The 20,766-nt window shown below is 44.8% G+C and overlaps 1 protein-coding gene and 1 long non-coding RNA gene across 8 annotated transcripts in view; one reads left to right on the top strand and one right to left on the bottom strand.

Moving 5' to 3' along the window:
• The window catches only part of SHB (SH2 domain containing adaptor protein B), a 63,231-nt gene extending 51,907 nt beyond the window's left edge, over window positions 1-11,324 (bottom strand). For all 5 annotated transcript variants that reach the window (XR_008447669.1, XM_054053653.1, XM_054053652.1 and 2 more), the window contains exon 1: window positions 10,562-11,324. Coding sequence is in view for 4 of the 5 variants with exons in the window: in XM_054053653.1 (XP_053909628.1) it covers window positions 10,562-11,086 (525 nt within the window). In the remaining variant the exon portion in view is untranslated. The remainder of the gene's footprint in view (window positions 1-10,561) is intronic.
• Window positions 10,769-18,443, top strand: LOC128850345 (uncharacterized). Of its 3 annotated transcripts, XR_008447672.1 has the most exons (6): window positions 10,769-10,906; window positions 13,749-13,893; window positions 14,004-14,078; window positions 15,548-15,632; window positions 16,180-16,384; window positions 16,544-18,442. It is a non-coding gene; the product is annotated as an uncharacterized LOC128850345 (long non-coding RNA). The 3 variants fall into 3 exon arrangements; XR_008447671.1 differs by having other exon boundaries at window positions 16,183-18,443; XR_008447670.1 differs by having other exon boundaries at window positions 16,180-18,443.
• The last annotated feature ends 2,323 nt before the right edge of the window (window positions 18,444-20,766 follow it).

The raw sequence follows: 20,766 nt of genomic DNA, 5'->3' as shown, positions 1-20,766 counted from the left end.
AAGGGATGTGGGTGTGCTGGCTGGCGCTATGATCAAAAGGAGTCAGCAGTGTATCATGACAGCCAAGTGGGCAAACCACACCCTGGAGTGCATCAAATACAGCATTGCCAGCTGGTCAAAAGAGATGATTATCCCACGGTATTTAGTGATGGTGTGGTCTCACCCTGAGTGTTGTGTGTACTTCTGGAGCCCATAATTTAAGAAAGGTGTTAAGATACTCAAATGCACCCAGAGGAGGGCAACAAAGCTATAAAAGTACAGAAAGCATCTCCTGTGAAGAACGGCTAAGGATTTTTGAGAAAAGGCGGACAAAGGACAATCTCATTGCTCTCTACAGCTCCCTAAGGAGGGGAAGTGGAGGAGGAGGTCCTTATCTCTTTTCCTTGGGATCCAGTGACAAGACGCTTGGGAAGGTTCAAATGGCACAAATGGTTCAAAGGTGCATCAGAGAAGGTTCAGACTTGACATTACGAAACACTCTTTACTGAGAGGGCGGTCAAACACTGGAACAGGCTTCCTAGAAAGGTGGTCAATGTCCCATGCATGTCAGAGTTTAAGAGGTATTTGGACAATGCCCTTAATAACATGCTTGAACTTTTGATCAGCTCTAAAGTAGTCAGACAGTTGGACTAGATGGTCATCATTGGTCACTTCCAACGGAAAAAAAAATCTATTCTATTCTAAAGCAAAGAATTTGTTTGCTGCAACAATACTGGGTGAAACTAGGGCTGAAAGGTTGTATATGAAAAATAGCATTTGCTTTAAAGAAAAAGATTGTCCTAAAACTTCACTAGGAGAGAAACCATATCAAACTTCTTCTGCAGTCCCACTTTACTGATCTACAATCTAAAGCTCCTACACAGAAATTACCCATAGAATACACAGCACAGCTGTAAGCCACTTGTATCTCATTTCAGACCTTACATACTGATCTTTAAAACTACATTTGGGACACTGGTGACTTTTATCTGAAGTTTTAAGACTACTTTCTGTTGCTTAGGGTTTTATGGTTTTGGGTTTTTTTTAAATCTTGCAAGATTAAAATAGATCATTAAACATCTGAGGCAGAGATCTGAAGTCAGGAAGGGTAGTCTGTTGACGCACACTCCTCTTGTAGTTCCCTTCAGCAGCCTTTAGTCCACAGTCATAAAGAAAATCACATTACAAATTGCCAGTAGACCGTCTAGTTAGTCTCGCACATAAAGCCTGGGAAATGCTTTGAAATTCTTCAGGAATGAGGAATAATCCAATATCTACTATTTCTACAAAGCCACATGGAAACATTACAGGAATTGAAGCATTACTGCTCGACATCTGGTTATGGAATTCAGCTACACACAAAAAGCTGCTCTGCAGGTTTTTTTCAGTCTGTATCAAACAGGCTGTAGCTATTTTTTGAGTCAAATTCTAACAAGCAACTAACTTTAAGCTGGCCTTCCATCCTTTCAATGGAAATGATTCCAAGTACTTGCAGTCCACTGCAGACATAAGCAGTTAGTTCTGTTACGTTTTCAGCTAAAAGTGAAAACCTACAGTCAGTAAGCCCAAATGACTGGCCTGGTACATGAGGGGAGAGCAGTGGAAATTGTACATCTGGACTTCACTAACGCTTTTGACACTGTCTCCCATAAGATTCTCATGTACGAATTATTGATATATAGGTTGGATAAGCAGATAGTGAGGTGGATTGAAATCTGGCTGAACAACAGGGTCCATAGAGTGGTAATCAGTGGCAAAAGTCTAGTTGGAGTCCAGTGACTAATGGCATATCCCCAGGGTCAGTACTGGGTCCAGCCCTCTTTAACATTTTCATTAATGATCTGGATGATCAAGGAAGAGTGTGCTCTCAGCAACTTTGATGAAGACACCAAACTGGGGGGAGTGGGTGAGATAATAGCAAGTTGTACTGCCATCCAGAGGGAGCTCTACAGCCTAAAGAAACAGAGAATTGTGAAGTCCTGTATCCAGGGAGGAGCCACCCCATGCACCAACATACGCTGGGGGACACCCAGCTGGAAGGTAGCTTGAGAAAAGGACCTGGGTGTCCTGGTAGACACTGGAACAAATACGAGTCAGGAACATGACTTTGCTGCAAAGATGGTGAATGGCACCCTAGGCTGCATAAGGCAAAGCATTGCCAGCAGGTCAAGGAGGTGATCCCTCCCCTCTCCTCAGCACAGGTGAGGCCACATCTGGAGTGCTGGGTCTAGATCTGGGATCACCAGTACAGAAGAGATATGGGTATACTGGGGAGAGTCCAACTAAGAGCCACAAAGATGATGAAGGGCATGGAACACCTCACGTATGAGGAAAGTCTAAGTGAGCTGGAAGTGTTTCGCCTAGACAACAGAAAGCTCAGGAGGGATGTTACCAATGTGTAAAAATAGTTGAAAAGAGGATGCAAAGAGGACAGAACCAGGCTCTTCTCGGTGGTGCTCAGTGACAGGAAAAGAGGCAGTGGACACAGACTGAAACAAAGGTGCTTCCATGTTAACACCAGGAAAGACTTTCCCCACTGTGAAGGTGACCGAACACAGACACAGGTTGCCCAGAAAATTTCCGTAGTTTCCCTCCTTGGATATACTCAAAAGCTATCTGGGCAACTGGCTCTTCATGGGACCACTTAAGCATGGGGTGGGGCTGGACAAGATGATCTCCACAAGCAGGGACACGTCCCACTAAATCAGGCTGCCCGAAGCCCCATCCAACCTAGCCTTGAACACCTCTAGGGATAGGGCAGACACATAGCTTCCCTGGGCAACCTGTTCCAGTGTCTCACCACTTCCAAAGTGAGGAATTCCCTCTTTTATGTCTAGTCCAAATCTGCCCCTCTCCAGTTTATAGCCATTGCCCCTTGTTCTATCACTACAGGCATTTCTAAACAGACCTTTTCCAGCTTTCCTATAGGCCCCCCTCAGGTACTAGAAGGTCACTATAAGATCTCCTCTGAGCCCTCTCTTCTTCAGGCTAAACAAGTCCAACTCTCTCAGCCTGTCCTCACATGGGAGGTGCTCCAGCCCTCTGGTTATCTTTGTAGCCCTCCTCTGGACCCATCCCAACAGTTCCATATCCTTCTTGTGTTGCAGATTCTAGTACTGGACACAATACTCCAGATTAAGTCTCACAAGAGAGGAACAGACGAGCAGAATCCCCTCCCTCAACCTGCTGGCCACGATTCTTTCGATGCAGCCCAGAATACGGTTGGCCTTCTGGGCTGAGAGCACACAATGTTGGCTCATGTTGAGCTTCTCATCGACCAGCACCTCCAAGTCCTTCTCTGCAGGGCTGGTCTCAATCACATCGTCCCCTACCCCGTACTGAAATTGGGGATCCCCTGATGCAGGTGTAGGAACTTGCATTTGGCCTTGTTGAACCTCATGAAGTTCACACAGACCCACTTCTCCAGACTGTCCAGGTCCCTCTGGATGACATCCCATCCTTCCACTGTGGCCACTGCACCACTCAGATTGGTGTCACTGCAAACTTGCTGAGGGTGCAGTTTATCTCACTGCCTATACCACTGATGAAGATACTAAACAGCACTGGTCCCAGTACAGACCACTGAGGGACACCGCCTGTCAAACACCTCCATTTGGCTTCGAGCCATTGACCACGAGTCACTGAATACAACCACCCAACCACTTTCCTATCCACCAAACCGTCTACCCAACAAATGCATCTCTCTCCAATTTAGAGAGGAGGATGTTGTGGGGGACTGTGTCAAAGGCTTTACAGAAGTCCAGATAGGTCACATCCAATGTTTTACCTGTGTCCACTTCTGCAGTTACCCCATCATAGAAAGCCACTAAGTTGGTCATACAGGACTTGCCCTTGGTGAAGCCATGCTGGCTAACATTAATCACCTTCCCACCCTCCACATGTTTTAGCATGTCTTCTAGGAGGATCCGTTCCCAGGCACAGAGGCAAGGCTGACAGGTTGGTAGTTCCCAGGGTCATCTTTTCCACACTTTTTTAAAATGGGTACAATGTTACTCTTTTTCCAGTCAGCAGGGACTTCTCCTGACTTCCATGACTTCTCAAATATGGAGAGTGGTTTGGCAACCACATGGGCCAGTTCTCTTAGGACTCTTGGATGCATATAAATCTATGGGATCTGATAAGATATCTTCAGGTTCCTCAGATGGTCACAAACCTGACCCTCCTCTACTGTGGGAGGGTGTTTTACCCTTCTGGTCACCACCTTGCTGTCCCATGACCCAGGAGGGGTAAGGAGAGCAGTTGTCAGACTGAGGCAAAAACGTTGTTAAGTACCTCAGCCTTCTCCTTGTCTGTTGATATGAGGTCACCATTTTCAACTATCGGTGGAGGTATGTTCTCTTTAAAATTCCTCTTGTGACTAACATGCCTGTAGAAGCTCTTCTTGTTGGTCTTCATTTCCCTTGCCAAGTTCAGCTCCAGCTGTGCCTTGGCCTTCCTGACCTCATCCCTACACAACCGGGCAGCATCCCTATACACTTCACAGGTTCCTTGTCCCTGCTTGCACTGCCTGTGCAGTTCCCTCTTGCTCTTGAGTTTGACTAGCAGTTCTCAACTCAACCACGCTGGTCTCTTCCCTTTCCTCCCTGATTTCCTACATCTGGGGACTGAGTGCTCTTGTGCCTCATGGAAAGCATTCTTAAATATTTGCCAGCTCTGTTCTGCTCCCTTGAATCCGGTAACTGAGGCACTTCCTTTCAATGGCTTGCATTTGCTTATGTGAGGGTATACACGACACTCTCCCAGAAGACTATCAGTCCCTTTCTTAACCTCCATGCGTCCAACTGCTTCATACTCCTTCCCGATAGCCATTTTCTGCTTAGATCTCTCTGCATCCTAGAGTATGAAAATTTGGATGGTTCCCAGATCTGAAATTGTTACAAGCTATGCAATACACTGCAGACATCAAGCATGGTAGTAACTGAACAGCCTAACACGTCACTTCAAACAATCCTAAGGTCACCAAGACTCTGCAGGCTCAGGCAGAATCATAGAATCATAGAATAGTTAGGGTTGGAAGGGACCTTAAAGATCACCTAGTTCCAACCCCTCTGCCATGGGCAGGGACATCCCACTAAAGCAGGCTGCCCAAGGCCCCATCCAACCTGGCCTTGAACATCTCCAGGGATGGGACAGCCACAACTGCCCTGGGCAACCTGTGCCAGTGCCTCACCACTCTCATGGTGAAGAAATCCTTCCTAACGTCCAGTCTAAATCTGCCCCTCTTCAGTTTATACCCAACCCCCTCGTCCTATCACCACAAGTCTTTATGAATAGCCCTTCCCCAGCTTTCCTGTAGCCCCTTCAGGTACTGGATAGTTGCTATAAGGTCTCCTCTGAGCCTTCTCTTCTCCAGGTTGAACAAGCTCAACTCTCTCAGCTTGTCTTCATAGGGAAGGTCCTCCGATCATCTTTGTAGCCCTCCTCTGGACCTGTTCCAACACTCCATCTCCTTCTTATGTTGAGGATTCCAGAACTGGACACAGTATTCCACATGAATATTCTACATAGCATTCTATGATTCTATGAGGTCACATAAGAGAGGAATAGAGGGGCAGAATCACCTCCCTTGACCTGCTGGCTATGCTTCTTTTGATGCAGCCCAGGATACTGTTGGCCTTCTGGGCTGCGAGGGCGAATTGTCGGCTCATGTCAAGCTTCTCAATGACCAGCACCCCCCAGTCCTTCTCTGCAGGGCTGCTCTCAATCACATCACCTCCCATTGTGTACTGGTAATAACCGAATATTTTTGCTTCCACAAGTCTGTGATAGTCCATTAATCATGATAGCAACAAACGCGGAAAAATGCATTTCCAGCTGCATTGTAGGTGCACTACGGCAACATGAGATACATGGAAAAAAATGCAGCTTGCTGCCTTTATGTGTGGCCTTGACCAAGCCCTTCATGCACATTCACAACACCACTGTCCACCACTAACTTTTTCTTGAGACCTCTAACTCAAAGACAGAGCCATACATGAATGGGAACTGTACGCAAAGAGGAAGACTGCTTCAGACTACAACCAACTGTAGCAAGTAGCAGCCTGACACCTTGTTGCAATAGACTAAACATAAGACTGAGTTACATTTGTAGTTTAGGATCTCTAGGAACTATACACTTTGATATAAGTAACCCAATTATTGCTTAGATACTTTGCAAATGTTTTCTCAGTGCACCCTGAAATACCAGCTGCAAGATTCTGTTAAATACACCTGACTTGTTCTCACTTGTAAGGGCAAATAAAACTCAGACCTGCCATACACAGAAATAAGACGAACATCATGGCAATGTTTACTGAAAGTTTTTAATTATATACAGATATTAATAACATTCCATGGAGCCTAAGCACTTTTATGTAAGACCTTAAGAGTTCAAAGAACATTTTCACAGTCTATTGCAATGTCAGAAAGGTACTTGTTTCTTACATAATGTGGGGAGAGCTTTCAAAGCAAGCAGGTTTAGCCCTTTTGCTTAGCTAGCAGCCAGGCCTCTGCACCACACACTTCAGAGGTGGATCCCATGGAAACCAAGGGGGTTGTTTTGCTTATACAAGTGTAAAATTGACACAAACATTATTTTCAGACCTTTGTAAATCAAGTCAGCAACGTGGGGCCCACAGATTCCTGCCTGATTGCTGCTGCCATGCATTTTTCACTGGATCAGCTCTGTCTGTGTGGAACAGAGTTATTTTCTTAAGCATCACAATTGTCCTGTCCTGTGGAAACAGATCTTGCAACTGGCAGTGTCTTCTGCATTCAATATCCAGAACTGCTGCACAGTTCTGCCTCCACTGCACAGAGGGAGTGCAAAATGCTGTTTATTATGAAATAATTATCCTTTAAAGTACAAGTATACTAGAATTCCAGCTTTTAAATACTAAGAACCTCCTGAAACCGCGTATGATTCAGCTGCTCTTTGAATAGCCTACCAAGTTCTTTGCCTGACAAGCCAGGCAGAGAAATGTTTAGGTTCAAAAAAGTATACAAGGTGAGAAAATACACAAATTATTGTTTCACACAGACACTTCTCCCTCATCTATTACTAATTTAGGATTTACACACCATACAATACCAGCTAGAGAAGTCACTCAGGAAAGCTTCAATTCATTCTTTTAGATCCCTAGTTCACAACTGCTTTGTCTGTCGAGTGGATGTTATGCAAAGTGTTGCAATTATTCTTACACAAATACAGTAGCTGCCAGGTTGTTCCAGCACATAGCCACATGTTGTTCAGGCTTGTCTACACTCATTCATCTGCCACAGGAGAGCTAAGCAGTTAACATCTCCCAGGCCAGCACTAAAGATGAAAGCCAGTAATTTCTTATCCTTCATACTGGAGCAACTGAGCTGCCTCTGCCGTGAATTCTAACCTAGCCTGCTCTCTCTTGTTTGAAGATAAGCATCACTGTTAAAGTTCCCAAACCTGCCCGATTGTACTAAAGAAATAAAAAAATCCACCCACCAATTTGAATTCAGAGACACCTGGCAACAGTTACTCTCCCTTGGGCATCTGTTATAAAGGTTAGTCACCTCTCTATTAAAGATGCATGGCAATTTGGGCTTGTTTGCCTCAACTGTAGTTGATACTTCTACCTCCACTCATCAAAGCTTCCTGAATCACAGCTACATTACATCTCTGTGGTTACTTTTACAACCTATGCCTGGAATCTTGCAAAATACAATCAAACCTACCACTATTTTTAATCTCCATCATCTTCACTCCCTGAATCACTTAGCCTATTTTTTTTTTCCACTGGGAATTTCAACTAATCAGTCTGTCATTGTTCATACTTTCTATTGGTCCTTTGTAAGTAACCACAGCAAACAAACACCTCCCTGAACCTCCCTCCCATTCTAGAAACTCTTTCAAGTTTAACACACAATTGGGCTCTTTCAGCCAACTCCTTATTGACAACCAAATACAAGAGTTTTAAAATTGCTCACTGAATTTGTTGAAAGCAATGCTTCTCAGCTAATAGTTAAAGAAAAAAGCCAACACTCCATCCTTGAACGTGAAAAAGAAAAAAAACCAAAAGCCAGCAGTGCTGAAATGGAACACAAGCATTTAGCAAACAGTACTGGATAGTTAAACACTAGCGTATTTCTGTGATGATGGACCTACATGGCAACTAGATATTTTTTCATTCCTAAGGTGCTTACTAGCTTAAGTTATGCTACCTACAGGGTTCTTTTTTTTCCCTTGGTGTTTTTAAAGTTTCTATCAACTCTTCTGAATGTCAGACCTCTAGGGTTTTTTTATACCATCTTTACTCTCGCCTCTATCTTTCTTACAGAAGTTTATTTCCATTTGCTTTGCCACTGAACTAGACACACATTGTTAGATAAATGTCTTATTCTTTCTCCTCACTGAATGACAGCTGTAGGAGAGAAGTAGTTCCCTGCCTGCCAACTACGACCACTGCTTACTAAATTCACCTGCTAGGCTTTACATTTTAGGAGTATGAAAAAGAGATTTCATTTCCATGACTGGGAGGAAATAAGGCAATTGAAAATGGTACACGTATGTAGCATCTTGCAATGAAATTCTGTTAGGGGTGGGGGCAGGGACACTTACCTTTTGAAGTGCAAAGACAATTTTATTTCTCACACACGTCAAGATTTCCTGCTTGTCAATTATAGTTCTTCCTCTCAAAATCAGAGAGAATGTGACTATGACTTGAGTGTTCTGCATCTTTTTTTTTTTTTAAAAAAAAAACCATAGGCTGCTCATGCAAAACAAGTTTCAGAACCTGCAACAAGGGCTTGAGAGCAGCACACAGATTTATGAACACACAAGGTAGCAGGTTTCCTATCAGCAACGTAGCTTCTGCTTAAAAGTTGCTTCAGGAGGGTCTAAAATTGAAAGATGATAAAAAAATCATGCCCTATGTAAAAAAAGAATAGTAGTTGCACTTGGAAGCATTTTGCTCTGAGCAATTACTTTCTCTGAAGTATGAAGTTGCTAGAAGTATTTGCCCAAGAGCAGATAGATAATATCAACACAGGCAATTGAAAGAAGACTGAATATACTAAGACTGGATTACACTGAGTATGTAACACTCACTTCCACAAAAGAAGTTGCTTCCAGTCAGGAACTACACCTAAAATGACAGACAATGTAATAAATTCTAGCCTTTTCATGTTATATCATCACCATCACAAGTTAATCTATTTGGAATTTCATGTGGACAGGATATAATCTATCAAGTTGTCATGGGAATGTGTCACCACTCAATGCAATCATGTTACACATTTAAACTTGTACACACAGGTCATTTAAACTGATAACATTCAGCACATACTTAGGATTCTTTTGATGTGACTATTATACTGAAATGGTAAATATTTCTTCATTTTGTAAATTGACATTAATTTCCAATATTTGAAAAAAAAAACCCAAAACCAAAACTATACTCACAAGACCAACTGGGAGTTATGTGCTCTGCTTGCAAAATAATTAACACTACTTCCCTCTGCAAAGCTTCCCTCCTTTAACCCAAGTTCCTGAGCTGGGTACTTCCTACTGCAGCGTCTACAATATTTTGTAATGTTTGTATGACTAGAATGACTAGTAAAATGCAGGAGAACATTTGCAACTAAGCCAGTAGGTAAAGAGTTTGCTTCAGGTACTTGCCATTTAGAAACACTAAGTTATCACGGAAATTGTAATGTTGTCAAAATACAGGACTTTGAACTACTTCACCTTTGACACTGAACTAGGACACAAGACAAAGTGTCTCCTCAAAAACAGGCAGCGTGATTCAGGAGGGCATCAGATTTATTTTAAAAAAAAAAAAAAATCATACAACAGAGCTGAGGTCACAATTGTGGGTCATAAGCACGGGGCTTCTCAAGTGACTCTAGGGCTCTCCAAGCACTCTTTCCAAAGGCTCACATTCATTTCTGCAGGACCATGCCACCCCAAGAGCTTTGGTACCAGCCATCAGCCTGCTGGCAGTGCCCTGGAACAGGATGAGGCACACCTGCAAAATTGGCCCACTAGAAGGGGTCTGAAACCCCAGAAGTCGGGGAAACACCAGAAGACAAGGAAACACATGCCCCTCCTGCCCCAAGATATTTAAAAAGGCCAGGTCACCCATGGTGGAGAGCAGCGGTAGGCTGTTCAGTTACTACTTCCAGTACCTGAAGAGGCTACAAGAAAGCTGGGGAGAGACTGTTTACAAAGGCACGTAGTGATAGGACGAGGGGCAATGGCTTTAAACCGGAGAGGGGCAGATTTAGACTAGACATAAGGAGAAGTTTCTTAATGATGAGGGTGGTGAGGCACTGGCACAGGTTGCCCAGGGAAGCTGTGGCTGCCCCATCCCTGGAGGTGTTCAAGGCCAGGTTGGATGGGGCCTTGGGCAGCCTGGTCTGGTGGGAGGTGTCGCTGCCCGTGGCAGGGGGGTTGGAACTAGGTGATCTTTAAGGTCTCTTCCAGCCCAAACTATTCCATGATTCTATGACTCCACTCCAGATGCACTTAGACAGGAGCCAGCTGGCTCCCCCCACATCCCGCCCCATCACCCAGCACACGGGGCAGGAGCAGGAGCGCGACACTTACTTTGTCTTTCGCGTCAGCGGAGACGGAGGCGGCCCGCTGCTTCAGGCCCTTGCCGAGCTTCCTCCCCGGGCCGCCGGCGCCCTCCACCTTGATGAGCCGGTGCCGGGGGGACGCGTGCCGGGCTCCGGGCGGCGTGGCGGGGCGGCGCTCGCTGTGGCTGCGTGCCAGGAGCGGGGAGGCAGCGGGGGCGCGGGGCTCGGCGCCGCACGACGCCGAGGAGAACGCCTTGCGGGGCGCCTCGCTGGGGTCGTCGGGGCGCTCCGGGAGGCAGACGGCTCGCAGCTTGCGCAGGGACGAGCCAGGCTCGCCATAAGGGTCCTCGAAGTCGCGGTCCTTCTGCGCGCGGTAGGCGCGGAGCAGCTCGGCGGTGTCGTCGCAGGGGCGGCGGCGCGGGCAGGGCGAGGCGCGGCGCTGCGGGCGGGGTAGCGGCGGGCCCTTCTCCCGGTAGTCGGCCCGCGGCGGCTGCGGGGGGCTCTTGCTCTTGCTACTGCCCAGGCTGAAGTACTTGTTCAGCCATTTGGCCATCGTCTGCCGGGACGCGGACCCCGCCGCCCCTGCACATGGAGCAGCGGGGCCGCCCGCACCGCGCGCAACGCTCTTCCCCCTCCCCGCCACCGGGCGGGCTTCGTTGTAAAGCTCTGGGCTTCCCGCGGAGGCGGAAAGTCCCCAGGCCGAGCGAGGTACCCACCGAGGCTCCCGCGGCCCAGCCCCAGCCCTCACGCAGGCCCCACCGCCACTGGGCCGGGAAAGGGCGAGGCCTACGGGGCGGGGCTAGCAGAGGGGGCGTGGCCATGATGGCAGTTGGGCTGCGCATTTGGTGGGCAGGGCAGGGGTGGGACGGTGGATGCTGAGCGCCCGAAGGGGGCGTGGTCAGTGGACAGGGGCGTGGTCGGGATGGAGGTGGTCGGGGTTCACAAAGGGGGCGTGTCCAAGAGTGATTGGGGCGGGCAGGGGCGGGGTGGCTGTGGGCGTGGCTTGTGGGAGTGGCAGGGGGCAGTGCGGGAAGCGCGCCGGGCGGTGGGGCCTTTGCAGGGTTTAGGCCCAGCGCATCTTTGCTCCATCTTTGTAAGCCCCGAGAGACACAGGACGCACGCGATTGTCGCCAGCAGCAGCAGCAGCAGCTAGCGCCTCCCCCTTCCTGCTCTTTTCCCCCCATGCTGCCTTTCCTCCCGCTTCTTGCTCTTCCCCCGACTTCATGCTCTTCCCCTCCCCTCCGCCCTTCCTGACCTTTCCTTCCCCTTCCTGCCCTTTCCCCCTTCCTTCTCTTCCCCCCCTTCCTCCTCTTTCCTCCCCTTCCTGTTCCTTCCCCCCCCTTCCCCCCCCCCCCCCCCCCCCCCCCCCCCCCCCCCCCGCTTCGTGCTCCTCCCTCCTCTTCCTGCTCCTTCCCTCCATTCCTGCTCTTCTCCTTTTGTAAAATAGTGTTAGTTATGGTAACTGTATATACCAAGGATCAGGAGCAGGGGTTGTTGGTCATGCTACTTTACAGTCTTCCCAGTGTGTCTTGCTTTGCAGTTGGCTGTGTCAGTACTTTTCAGTCTACTTAGTTTTCCTTAGGTCCTCTTGAAACATCCTCAAACTCCTCCCTGTCTGTAGGTAACTGACATAAATTTAAGTTATCAACATATTTTGCTACTTCAGTGGGGTTTGTTTTGTTTTGTTTTATAGAATCATAGAATGGTTTGGGTTGGAAAGAACTTTAAAGATCATCTAGTTCCAACCCTCCTGTGACAGGCAGGGACACCTCCCACTGGATCAGGATGCTCAAGGCCCCATCCAACCTGGTCTTGAACACTTCCAGGGACGGGGGCATCCACTTCCTGCACTTCCCTGCACAACCTCTGCCAGTGCCTCACCACCCTCATTGAGAAGAGTTTCCTCCTAATGTCTCATCTAAATCTTTCCCTCTCCAAATTATAGCCATCCCCCCTAGTCCTATCACTACGTGCCTTTTTAAAAGTAATGATGCAGGGAGTCTTCTACAAACTGCAGGAATGGGTTTAATAGCATTTTGAACTCAATGTTTTCTCTTTCCCAACCATCCAAACCTCTATTCCTTCACTTCACTTTTTCGTGGAAGAACACAGGTCAAATTGATCAGACACTGAGCAAGTAAGTTGCATGAAGTTCCTTCCAAACTCACTCTCACCTCGTCTGTTATGATGAACTACCTTCCCAAAGTTCTGAACATCTTGTTACCACCACTTTGGAGCGTAAGTTGTGTCTTATTGGTAAGAACTGACAAGAAACTGAACCACCCTTCAATTTATATTTGGGCTTGTGATTCAAATTTCATCATTTAGTCTATTTCCAGACTACATTAAGTGATAAAAGCAAGATGAGGGTGTTGAAACAGGGAAAAAAAAAAGACATTTAAATAATGTCTGTACTCTGAAAGCAAACAACAAAATTCTGCACATGCAACTGATGCATTGAGTGGCAAGACACAGGGTCTCTCTTTCTAAGTCCTATTCCAGACCAAGGTCAGCGGACAGTTCCTCTTTCAGGAAAAGTTCAAATTACATTACAGAGTAGAGAAGAATTAGTTTTTTATTTTCACACACTTCTAAGCTGGTATTTCTAAGGTACTATCTAGAGCAGCAAGAACTGCTATAATATTAAACATTTAGAAAGAACGCCTTCAATTATTTTAGAAGAGTACACAGATTTAAACATAGAAGAATGCTGTTAACTTTATGCATAGCTGGTTTCATTCCCCAGTTATGCATCTAGTTATAGCAACCAGGGCACACCACAGTCTCTCCCTACAAGAGAAATATGACTCTGTACACTCTGGCCTTATCTCCTTCCACTCACTGATGGTGTGTGAAGCGCTGCATGAGGACAGAAAGAGAAGTGGCAACTGGCCAGGAATCTAAAGTGACATAGTTTTACAGAACATGTGAGATCAATTGATTTCCTCAGAACGTAAGGACTTGTGATGAACATATTTCAACACGGGGCATCCACAGCTTCCGTGGGCAACCTGTGCCGGTGCCTCACCACTATCATTTTGAGGAAATTCTTCCTTATGTCTAGTCTTAATCTGCCCTACTCCAGTTTAAAGCCATTGCTGCTAGTCCTTTCACTACAAGCCTTTAGTAAACAGTCCCTTCCCAGCTTTCTTGTAAGCCTCTTTCAGGTACTAGAAGGTCACTATAAGGTCTTCTCAGAGCCTTTTCTTCTCCAGGCTAAAGAAGACCAACTCTCAGTTTGTCCTTGTATGGGAGGTGCTCCAGCCCTCTGATCATCTTTGTAGCCCTCCTCTGGACCTGTTCCAACACCTCCATATCCTTCTTATATTGAGGGTTCCAGAACTGGACACAGTACTCCAGGTGAGGTTGCACAAGAGAGTAGCAGAGGGGCAGAACCACCTGCCTCGGCCTGCTGGCCACACTTCTTTTGATGTAGCCCGGAATATGGTCCAAACTCTCTTCTCTTCCAGGTAATTACAAATTAATGAACGTCAGCAACCCTAGCATGGATACCATGGGCACGCAGCTATTAGTCTCTTTTGGAGGTGAGAGCTGGACATATATGCCTTCTCTGAATTTTCAGTCTCTTGACCAGTTTTTAATGTCACAGGAATTTAACTGGTGTTCTTATGTTACTTCATTGTTAAAGAAGCTTGTTTCCTGAAGTAGAGCCTCCAACACAAAGTACTTCAGGCTAATTTATTGGTGGTGCATTGGTAGGTTACAGCTCAGGCTAGGTGCCTCTGGAGAGGGACTCTGAACACCAAAAACTGGGCAATTATACCTTTGTAATCTAAGCTCCCACCCCTCACGTGAACGTCCAGTCCAATAGTAATATTAGGGTCTGGTGTCTTCTCGTTCTTCATTGGGTCTTTTCTTTGTCTGTAGGTGGACCATTTATTGTCTTATCTCTTATGTTCTCACCGCTGTTAGTGATTGTAGCTCCACTATCCTGTGGCTTGAACTGGCTCTGGGGCCTTCTTCTGCTTAATCAGGTGAAAGCTCACAGCTTGCGGCCTAAGCTTCGCAAATGCATCTACTAAAGCTAAGCAAGTTCTGTTGTGTCATGGTTTCTTGCAGTTTTGAGAGGCTTCATCTATAGTTCATCCTTATGGCATGATGCTAAGCAACTGACTTAAAAGTTTGGACTGAATATATTTCAGACTAAAACAATTAATATTCTTTAATATAATTTCATTGATAGTATCATGTGAGAAACACTGTCAGAAGCCTCTTGAAAGCCTAACTGAATCCTATGCTCAGTTTAGTCTTTGTCTGTTGCTTTAGCTTTTTTTTTTTTTTGAGCATTTTGACAGTAGCCAGGCAGGGCTCTACCTAGCAAACTTGCTTTTTACATCGATCTATGCTTGTTCACATTAATCGATTCACTTTGGGATTTAAAGGTAGTTTTTCCTAATCGTGCTGATTTCAAAAGACACTTAAAAGAATTCTTTGCAGTCTTATGAATACAAGATCCACCATATCAACTTTAATGCAGCACCTTTGTGGCTATAATACAAACAGGACCATGTTTTGCCCATTATTTTACTGGGTTTCCTGTGTAGTATTCAGTCCTTGTAAAAATACTATTGGTTACAATGTTCTGGGGGTGACGCAGGGGACCACTGTAGTTTGCTCTCTACTGCAGCTGACAGCATGCACTTTCCGTGGCAGACAGAGAAACAAGAGCTAACTAATGGTGACTTGAAGTCACGGGCTAGTTTTCATCATTGTTATTATGTGAGCTACACCTGGAAAAAAGGAAGATGAAAACTAGATCCATTGACAGCTTCCCTTCCAAATCAGCATATCTGGCCTCAGCAAAGACTGAACACTGGGACTGGCAGCCCACAACCTCAGGCACATCCCTAAACTACTTGAAATGTGTTTGCTTCCAAGTGCTGATAATATTACCTCCTCTGGTGTAGAGGAGATAGAGGAAGTTTCTTCTTGCGCATACCTTCAGGCCCCCTCAAGGAGCACTTTACACTGTCTTTTACACCGTCTTTTACAGGCAGTGCTGAGGAGTCATGTGCCAGATGGAGACAGTTGTCCATAGGACTAATGATCCAAAATACCTGTGCTCTTTGTAGTAGTGGGTATGTAACAAGCCTGGGGGAAGTGCTGAGGTTTGGCATGGGAGATCCTGGCCACTTAGTCTCTCTGAAAAGTGGCAGGCACAAGGAGTGAGGACTTTCAAAATAGGGTGGAATTGCTGGGGACTGTGGTTTCTTTTCCACCAGGAGTAAGAGCTTGGGGGCAGGGCATTGCTGACAACCGAGTGCCCTGCAGCTCTAGGTGGGCAGCAGGGTCTAGGGGTGGTACCAGTTATTTGGCATTTAGATTTGAGCTTTCCCGGTTGGTGGCAAAAGGAGGAGGAATGGGAAATCGAGGTAAAGAAGGAAAGGAGAAATGCAGCTGGAGAAGCAAACAGCAAGAACTTAAACAGCCACAAGTCGGCTAAACGCAGTTTCTGTTTTTCTTGTTGCTGTTGTTGAAATGACCCAAATGCAGTAACCCAAATCAGTAACAAGAAAAATCAATATGAAGAAAAAAAATTGAATACGATGAACATAAAGTCAACATTAAGCTTCTTTTTTTAAAAAAAAATAAAATTAATTGTTTAATGCATCGTTTCTGTAAAAGCAGGAAAGCTTCTGTTTGCCGGTGAACCAGCCCCTTCTTCAGCCGCTGGGTGTCACTCGGCTGTAAACTGAAGAAATGCAAACCGTAGGGGCAGGATGCACACAGGAGCAGCCGGCGGCTTCGCAGCTTTCTTGATCCCAGAATAATGTCATAACATCTGTTCTCAGGAAGGCTTTGGGCTTTGCAGGACGTTGAGAAGAGGAAGGTAACTGGAGCTGCACCTAAGAACTTCACGAACCAGTTTGCATCATGTCTGATGGTGTGGGGAGGGGCCCTGGCCTGCAGCTGGGATGGTGATTAGTTTCAGTTCAGTTTCAACAATTTTAAAATAACCAAAAGTACGATTCCACTCTCTTTTGGACAGAGCTGAATCAGGAGAAACTGAAGCTAATGAAAAAAGCAAAATGAAAAGGACAAGCACAACTCAACAAGGACTCAAGAGACACAAAAGAGCCAAAGCTCAAGTATCGAGGTCCACAGTTTTGTGTTGACCCTGTCCTGCTAAGTGCTTTCTTCCACATTTGGACTTCATGGACAGACACTGACAGAATATAGTTTGCCATCTGATACAGTTGCACAGGGAAGCTCTCTTTAAACAAGCAAGCAAACGAAATGCACTCAACCAACAAGAACAACTTCCATCACTGTAAATCTTTTTGTCTCTTAAACTTAGGAAATCTTAGAATAGGAAAAATACCACTGCACATTGCCCTCCTGAGCAGAATTTCTCTCTGCCTTCTTTTCCACTTGGTACTTACTTACAAACAAGAAAGAAGAAGAAAGCAAAGTTGGAAGGATGCTTCTCCCTCCGGCTGCATGTTAAAGGGCTATTTCATGGAAGTGCATTATTCTTTACTGAAACACAGTCACACATCCAGGAACAGCATCTCTACAGGTGACCTTCTTCAGGCCACAGTTACAGTCCTATACATGAGAAGGGAATTTTTGAGCTGGTGAAGTTGTACTGGGTACAGCTCTAGAATTACAATCTGGCAGAAGGAAAAGGAAAACAATATTGAGAACCACTGAACTAGGTTAATGGCAGTGAAGGCAGCTTGAATACCTCTTTCCTTCTCAGTAGAGCATGCTCACTGCAGTCCAGGGTTCCAATAGCGTGTTGAAACTTGTGACATATTTTCCTCCTTCCACAGCTGCCTTTTTAGACAAGATTTCCTGTTTTCACTGCTGAGAGCAACCCTGTACCCCAGTATGGCAGAGCATTGCAGCCCTATATGAGAAGTGAGTTTCTGAGTTGGTAAGGTTGAACTGGATGCAGCTCTAAAATTTCAAGCTGGCAGGATAAAAAGAAAAACAATATGGAGAACATTTTGGACAACAACAGCAGTACATTCTGCGGTATTTTAAACCAGTGGTTGACAAGTAGACATGGAACAATGAAGGCTCAATTTCCAAAAGAATGCTTCATTATGATCTTCTGGAGCTTGCTTGTGTCTTCAATATTTTCCCTGTATCCAGAAGACAAATAAATTTTCCAGCAAGTGAATAGACAATGATATGAATAGAATAGAATGATATGAAACAATATTTTGATCACTGCTTTCCTGTTGTTTTGAATATGTAGGAGATTTTAAGTTTGAATGTTGATTTTACTTCAAATTGATCTGTTTCTGCTCTATGTTTTGCTTGCTTAAGGCTTTTATTGTTTCAAGTCTTGCAAGTATATGAAATGTACCAGAAACAGAAATTACAGGGGGTTGCTTAGACAAAAGGTCGCACCCTTAGCAAGTTATTATCTTCCTTTTATTATTGTTATTCTATGATTCTATGATTGTTGGAACTGTGTGCTCTGTTGGAGAAAAAGCATAGATGAAACATAGAATAGTTTGGATTGGGAGCAACCTTAAAGATCATCTAGTTCCAACCCCCCTGCCACGGGCAGGGACATCCCACTAGGCCAGGCTGCCCAAGGCCCCATCCATCCTGGCCTTGAACACCTCCAGGAATGGGGCATCCATGTCCTGGAGCATGTCATAGGGGATCTGGCCTTGAACACTTCCAGGGGTGGGGCATCCACCACCTGAAGCATGTCATAGGTGATTGGTGACTCAGAACAGGCCAATCTTAAAGAGGAACATTTTGCAACCACAAGTTAACTGACGACAGAAGTGCCTGAGAGTAAACTATCCTCATTTAAATGTCATTATAATGCTAAAAATCACACCCTCAGGCTAAGGGGCCCCAGGCAGGGGAAGAGCCCTATTCATGGCGCATGTGTATTTTTGTTATGTAATTATGTAATGGTATGTAAATAATAAACGAATCATAAGTCAAAGGTTGTACTTCGCAAATGAGTTACTAACTAAATTATGTATAAATTGAGTGTGTGTGTGGGGGAATGTTGGGATGTGCTAGGTTTGTAGATTTACCACCTAGCATCCATCTCTGCACACACACACATGCAATAAACAATATCTTGTGTGTGAGACTGGCTTATTGCACACCAGGTACACTCCATTTGTGAGAAAATGTGGAGATACTTTTTTTTTTTTCTATGAAATGGAGCTACTACCACCTAAAATAGTGGGTTTTACTTCCTTCATTTTTAAAAAGGCTTAACCCAATCTTTTTTCTGGTTCTGCTATGACTCGCTGCGTGAAAAGTTTTCCTTACACACAGAAGAAGGTTTAGTTTGTTCACCGAAAAACTTGTCTGGGATGAGTGGAGTGCTGTACTGGAATGGTAAGGTTGAATTCACAAACTTTTGCTGATCTCAATGAAGTGCTATAGAAGCAGAACTCTACTTGGACTGGAAGATCAGGACTTGTTGCTTCTGTGCTTTTTTTTTCTTTTCTCCATTATTTTTAAATATATATGACAGATCAGTTTGATCATTTATCACTGATTGATGTCTGTCATCTATCAATGGGAATAGCAAATCTGCTATGTGTCCTCCTTGTTCTGCAGGATAGTATGGTTGATATGCACCAATGCATGTATGATGTGGTCCTTGACACATCTGTTGCCTTCTTACTACTTCTTTATTTGTGTTCCATTCAATAGGAAATATAACTGAGTTCAATGGTGTGTCAGATTGGACAGAATCATGAATTGTTGCTGTTCTGGTTTGGGCTAAAGCAGAACATATTCTCTGATTTTCAGCTAGGACTCTTTCAAAACTTCAGCTGCTGAAGCTTACCAATACAGTTTTCAGAGAGTGGCTGTCTCTAGAAGTGATAAGCCTGATAGCTGTCACCATGGTAGAGTGGACCATTGGTGTGCAGAGAGGTCACTGCTCACACCTATTTCTATATAAATTAAGGCCATCCCAGAGCTGGTGGCAACTGCTGTTGCACCTAGTGGGAGAGTCGGACGGTACAGGTGATCCAAACCTGACCAATGAAGTATTCCGTGCATATTCTATGCCATACATGTCATACTGAGTATAAAAGCTTAGGGATCGTGAGGGTCATGCCCTTTTCTTCAATGTCTGATGCTCAGGGAGGACCTTGTCTGTCACAGTCTGTCCCTGAATGCATCCACATGTTCTTGAATCCACTTCCTAAGTCCAGCTCCTGCCTGCAGCTGAGTCCAGTCCGGGACCTTCTCTGCACCTGCCTTGCAGCATCTGTGGTGATGTGTATTGTCATCCTAGGTCATCTTGGGAGTCTGAATTGATTATGTATATTTATATATTTTTATTACTCCCTTAAAAAAGTTATTATCTTCCTTTTATTATTATTGTTCTATGATTCTATGATTGTTGGAACTGCATGCTTTTTTGGAGGCAAAACAGTTGCTGACTGGAATACTATTTGAATAGGCGTGAGTGAAGTGTTTGCGTCTGTGCTGAACCGAGAAAGATCTACTAAGCTCTATCAAGCAGCAAAGATTATAATGAATTAACAAGGTAGGAAATGTTTGATATGAATTATTATTTAATTCTATCTTTATATTTATCTAACACACCTCCTTTTTTGTTTGTTAATACAGCTTGAATACTGTGCAGTAAATGAAAAACTCTGGCATGTAGAATCTTTTTCAAGGATAGTAAAAGCTGTTCTTCCTTAGGTGAGCTCTTATTTTTCTTTTATTTTTCTGTAAAATCTGGAAGGGGACGGGATTCTCTTGAAGAGTTATGCACTGTTCGACCTAAATGTAAACTGTAAAAATGTTTCTTAATTCCCAGATAAATTAAGGACTGATCTTGGAACATAATTTCCGGAAGTACAGGAATTGAAATTGAAACTGATAGGGTTTAGAATGAGATTTGCCCTGCCTTCTTTTCAAATACAGAAACAAAACTCTATGGTGTAATAAAACTCAAGCAGAGAGCAAGAGACAGCTCAAAGAGATGCATCAGCCCCTAAGAACAGGGACAGGCTTTCTTCAGATTTTTTCATGGAATAGTGTCAGATGAAATGCTTCTTTCCAATGGTCTCACTTAATGCACAAGTTGAATATGGAACTAGCCTGCAAATGGGATCATAAATATTAAAAATGATGATGTGTGGTACTAGCCTGATGAGAAATAAATCATGTATCCCTGGCAAGCTATCCTTCCAATGGAAAATACCTTCCCTTTAATGTTTTAATTTAATTTCATTTCTAGAAACCTCAAAATACCTG

Source organism: Cuculus canorus, chromosome Z (assembly GCF_017976375.1).
Source record: "Cuculus canorus isolate bCucCan1 chromosome Z, bCucCan1.pri, whole genome shotgun sequence".
Taxonomy (NCBI): Eukaryota; Metazoa; Chordata; class Aves; order Cuculiformes; family Cuculidae; genus Cuculus; species Cuculus canorus.
The sequence above is the reverse complement of the archived record's forward strand: the minus strand, read 5'-3'. Positions and strand labels throughout refer to the sequence as shown.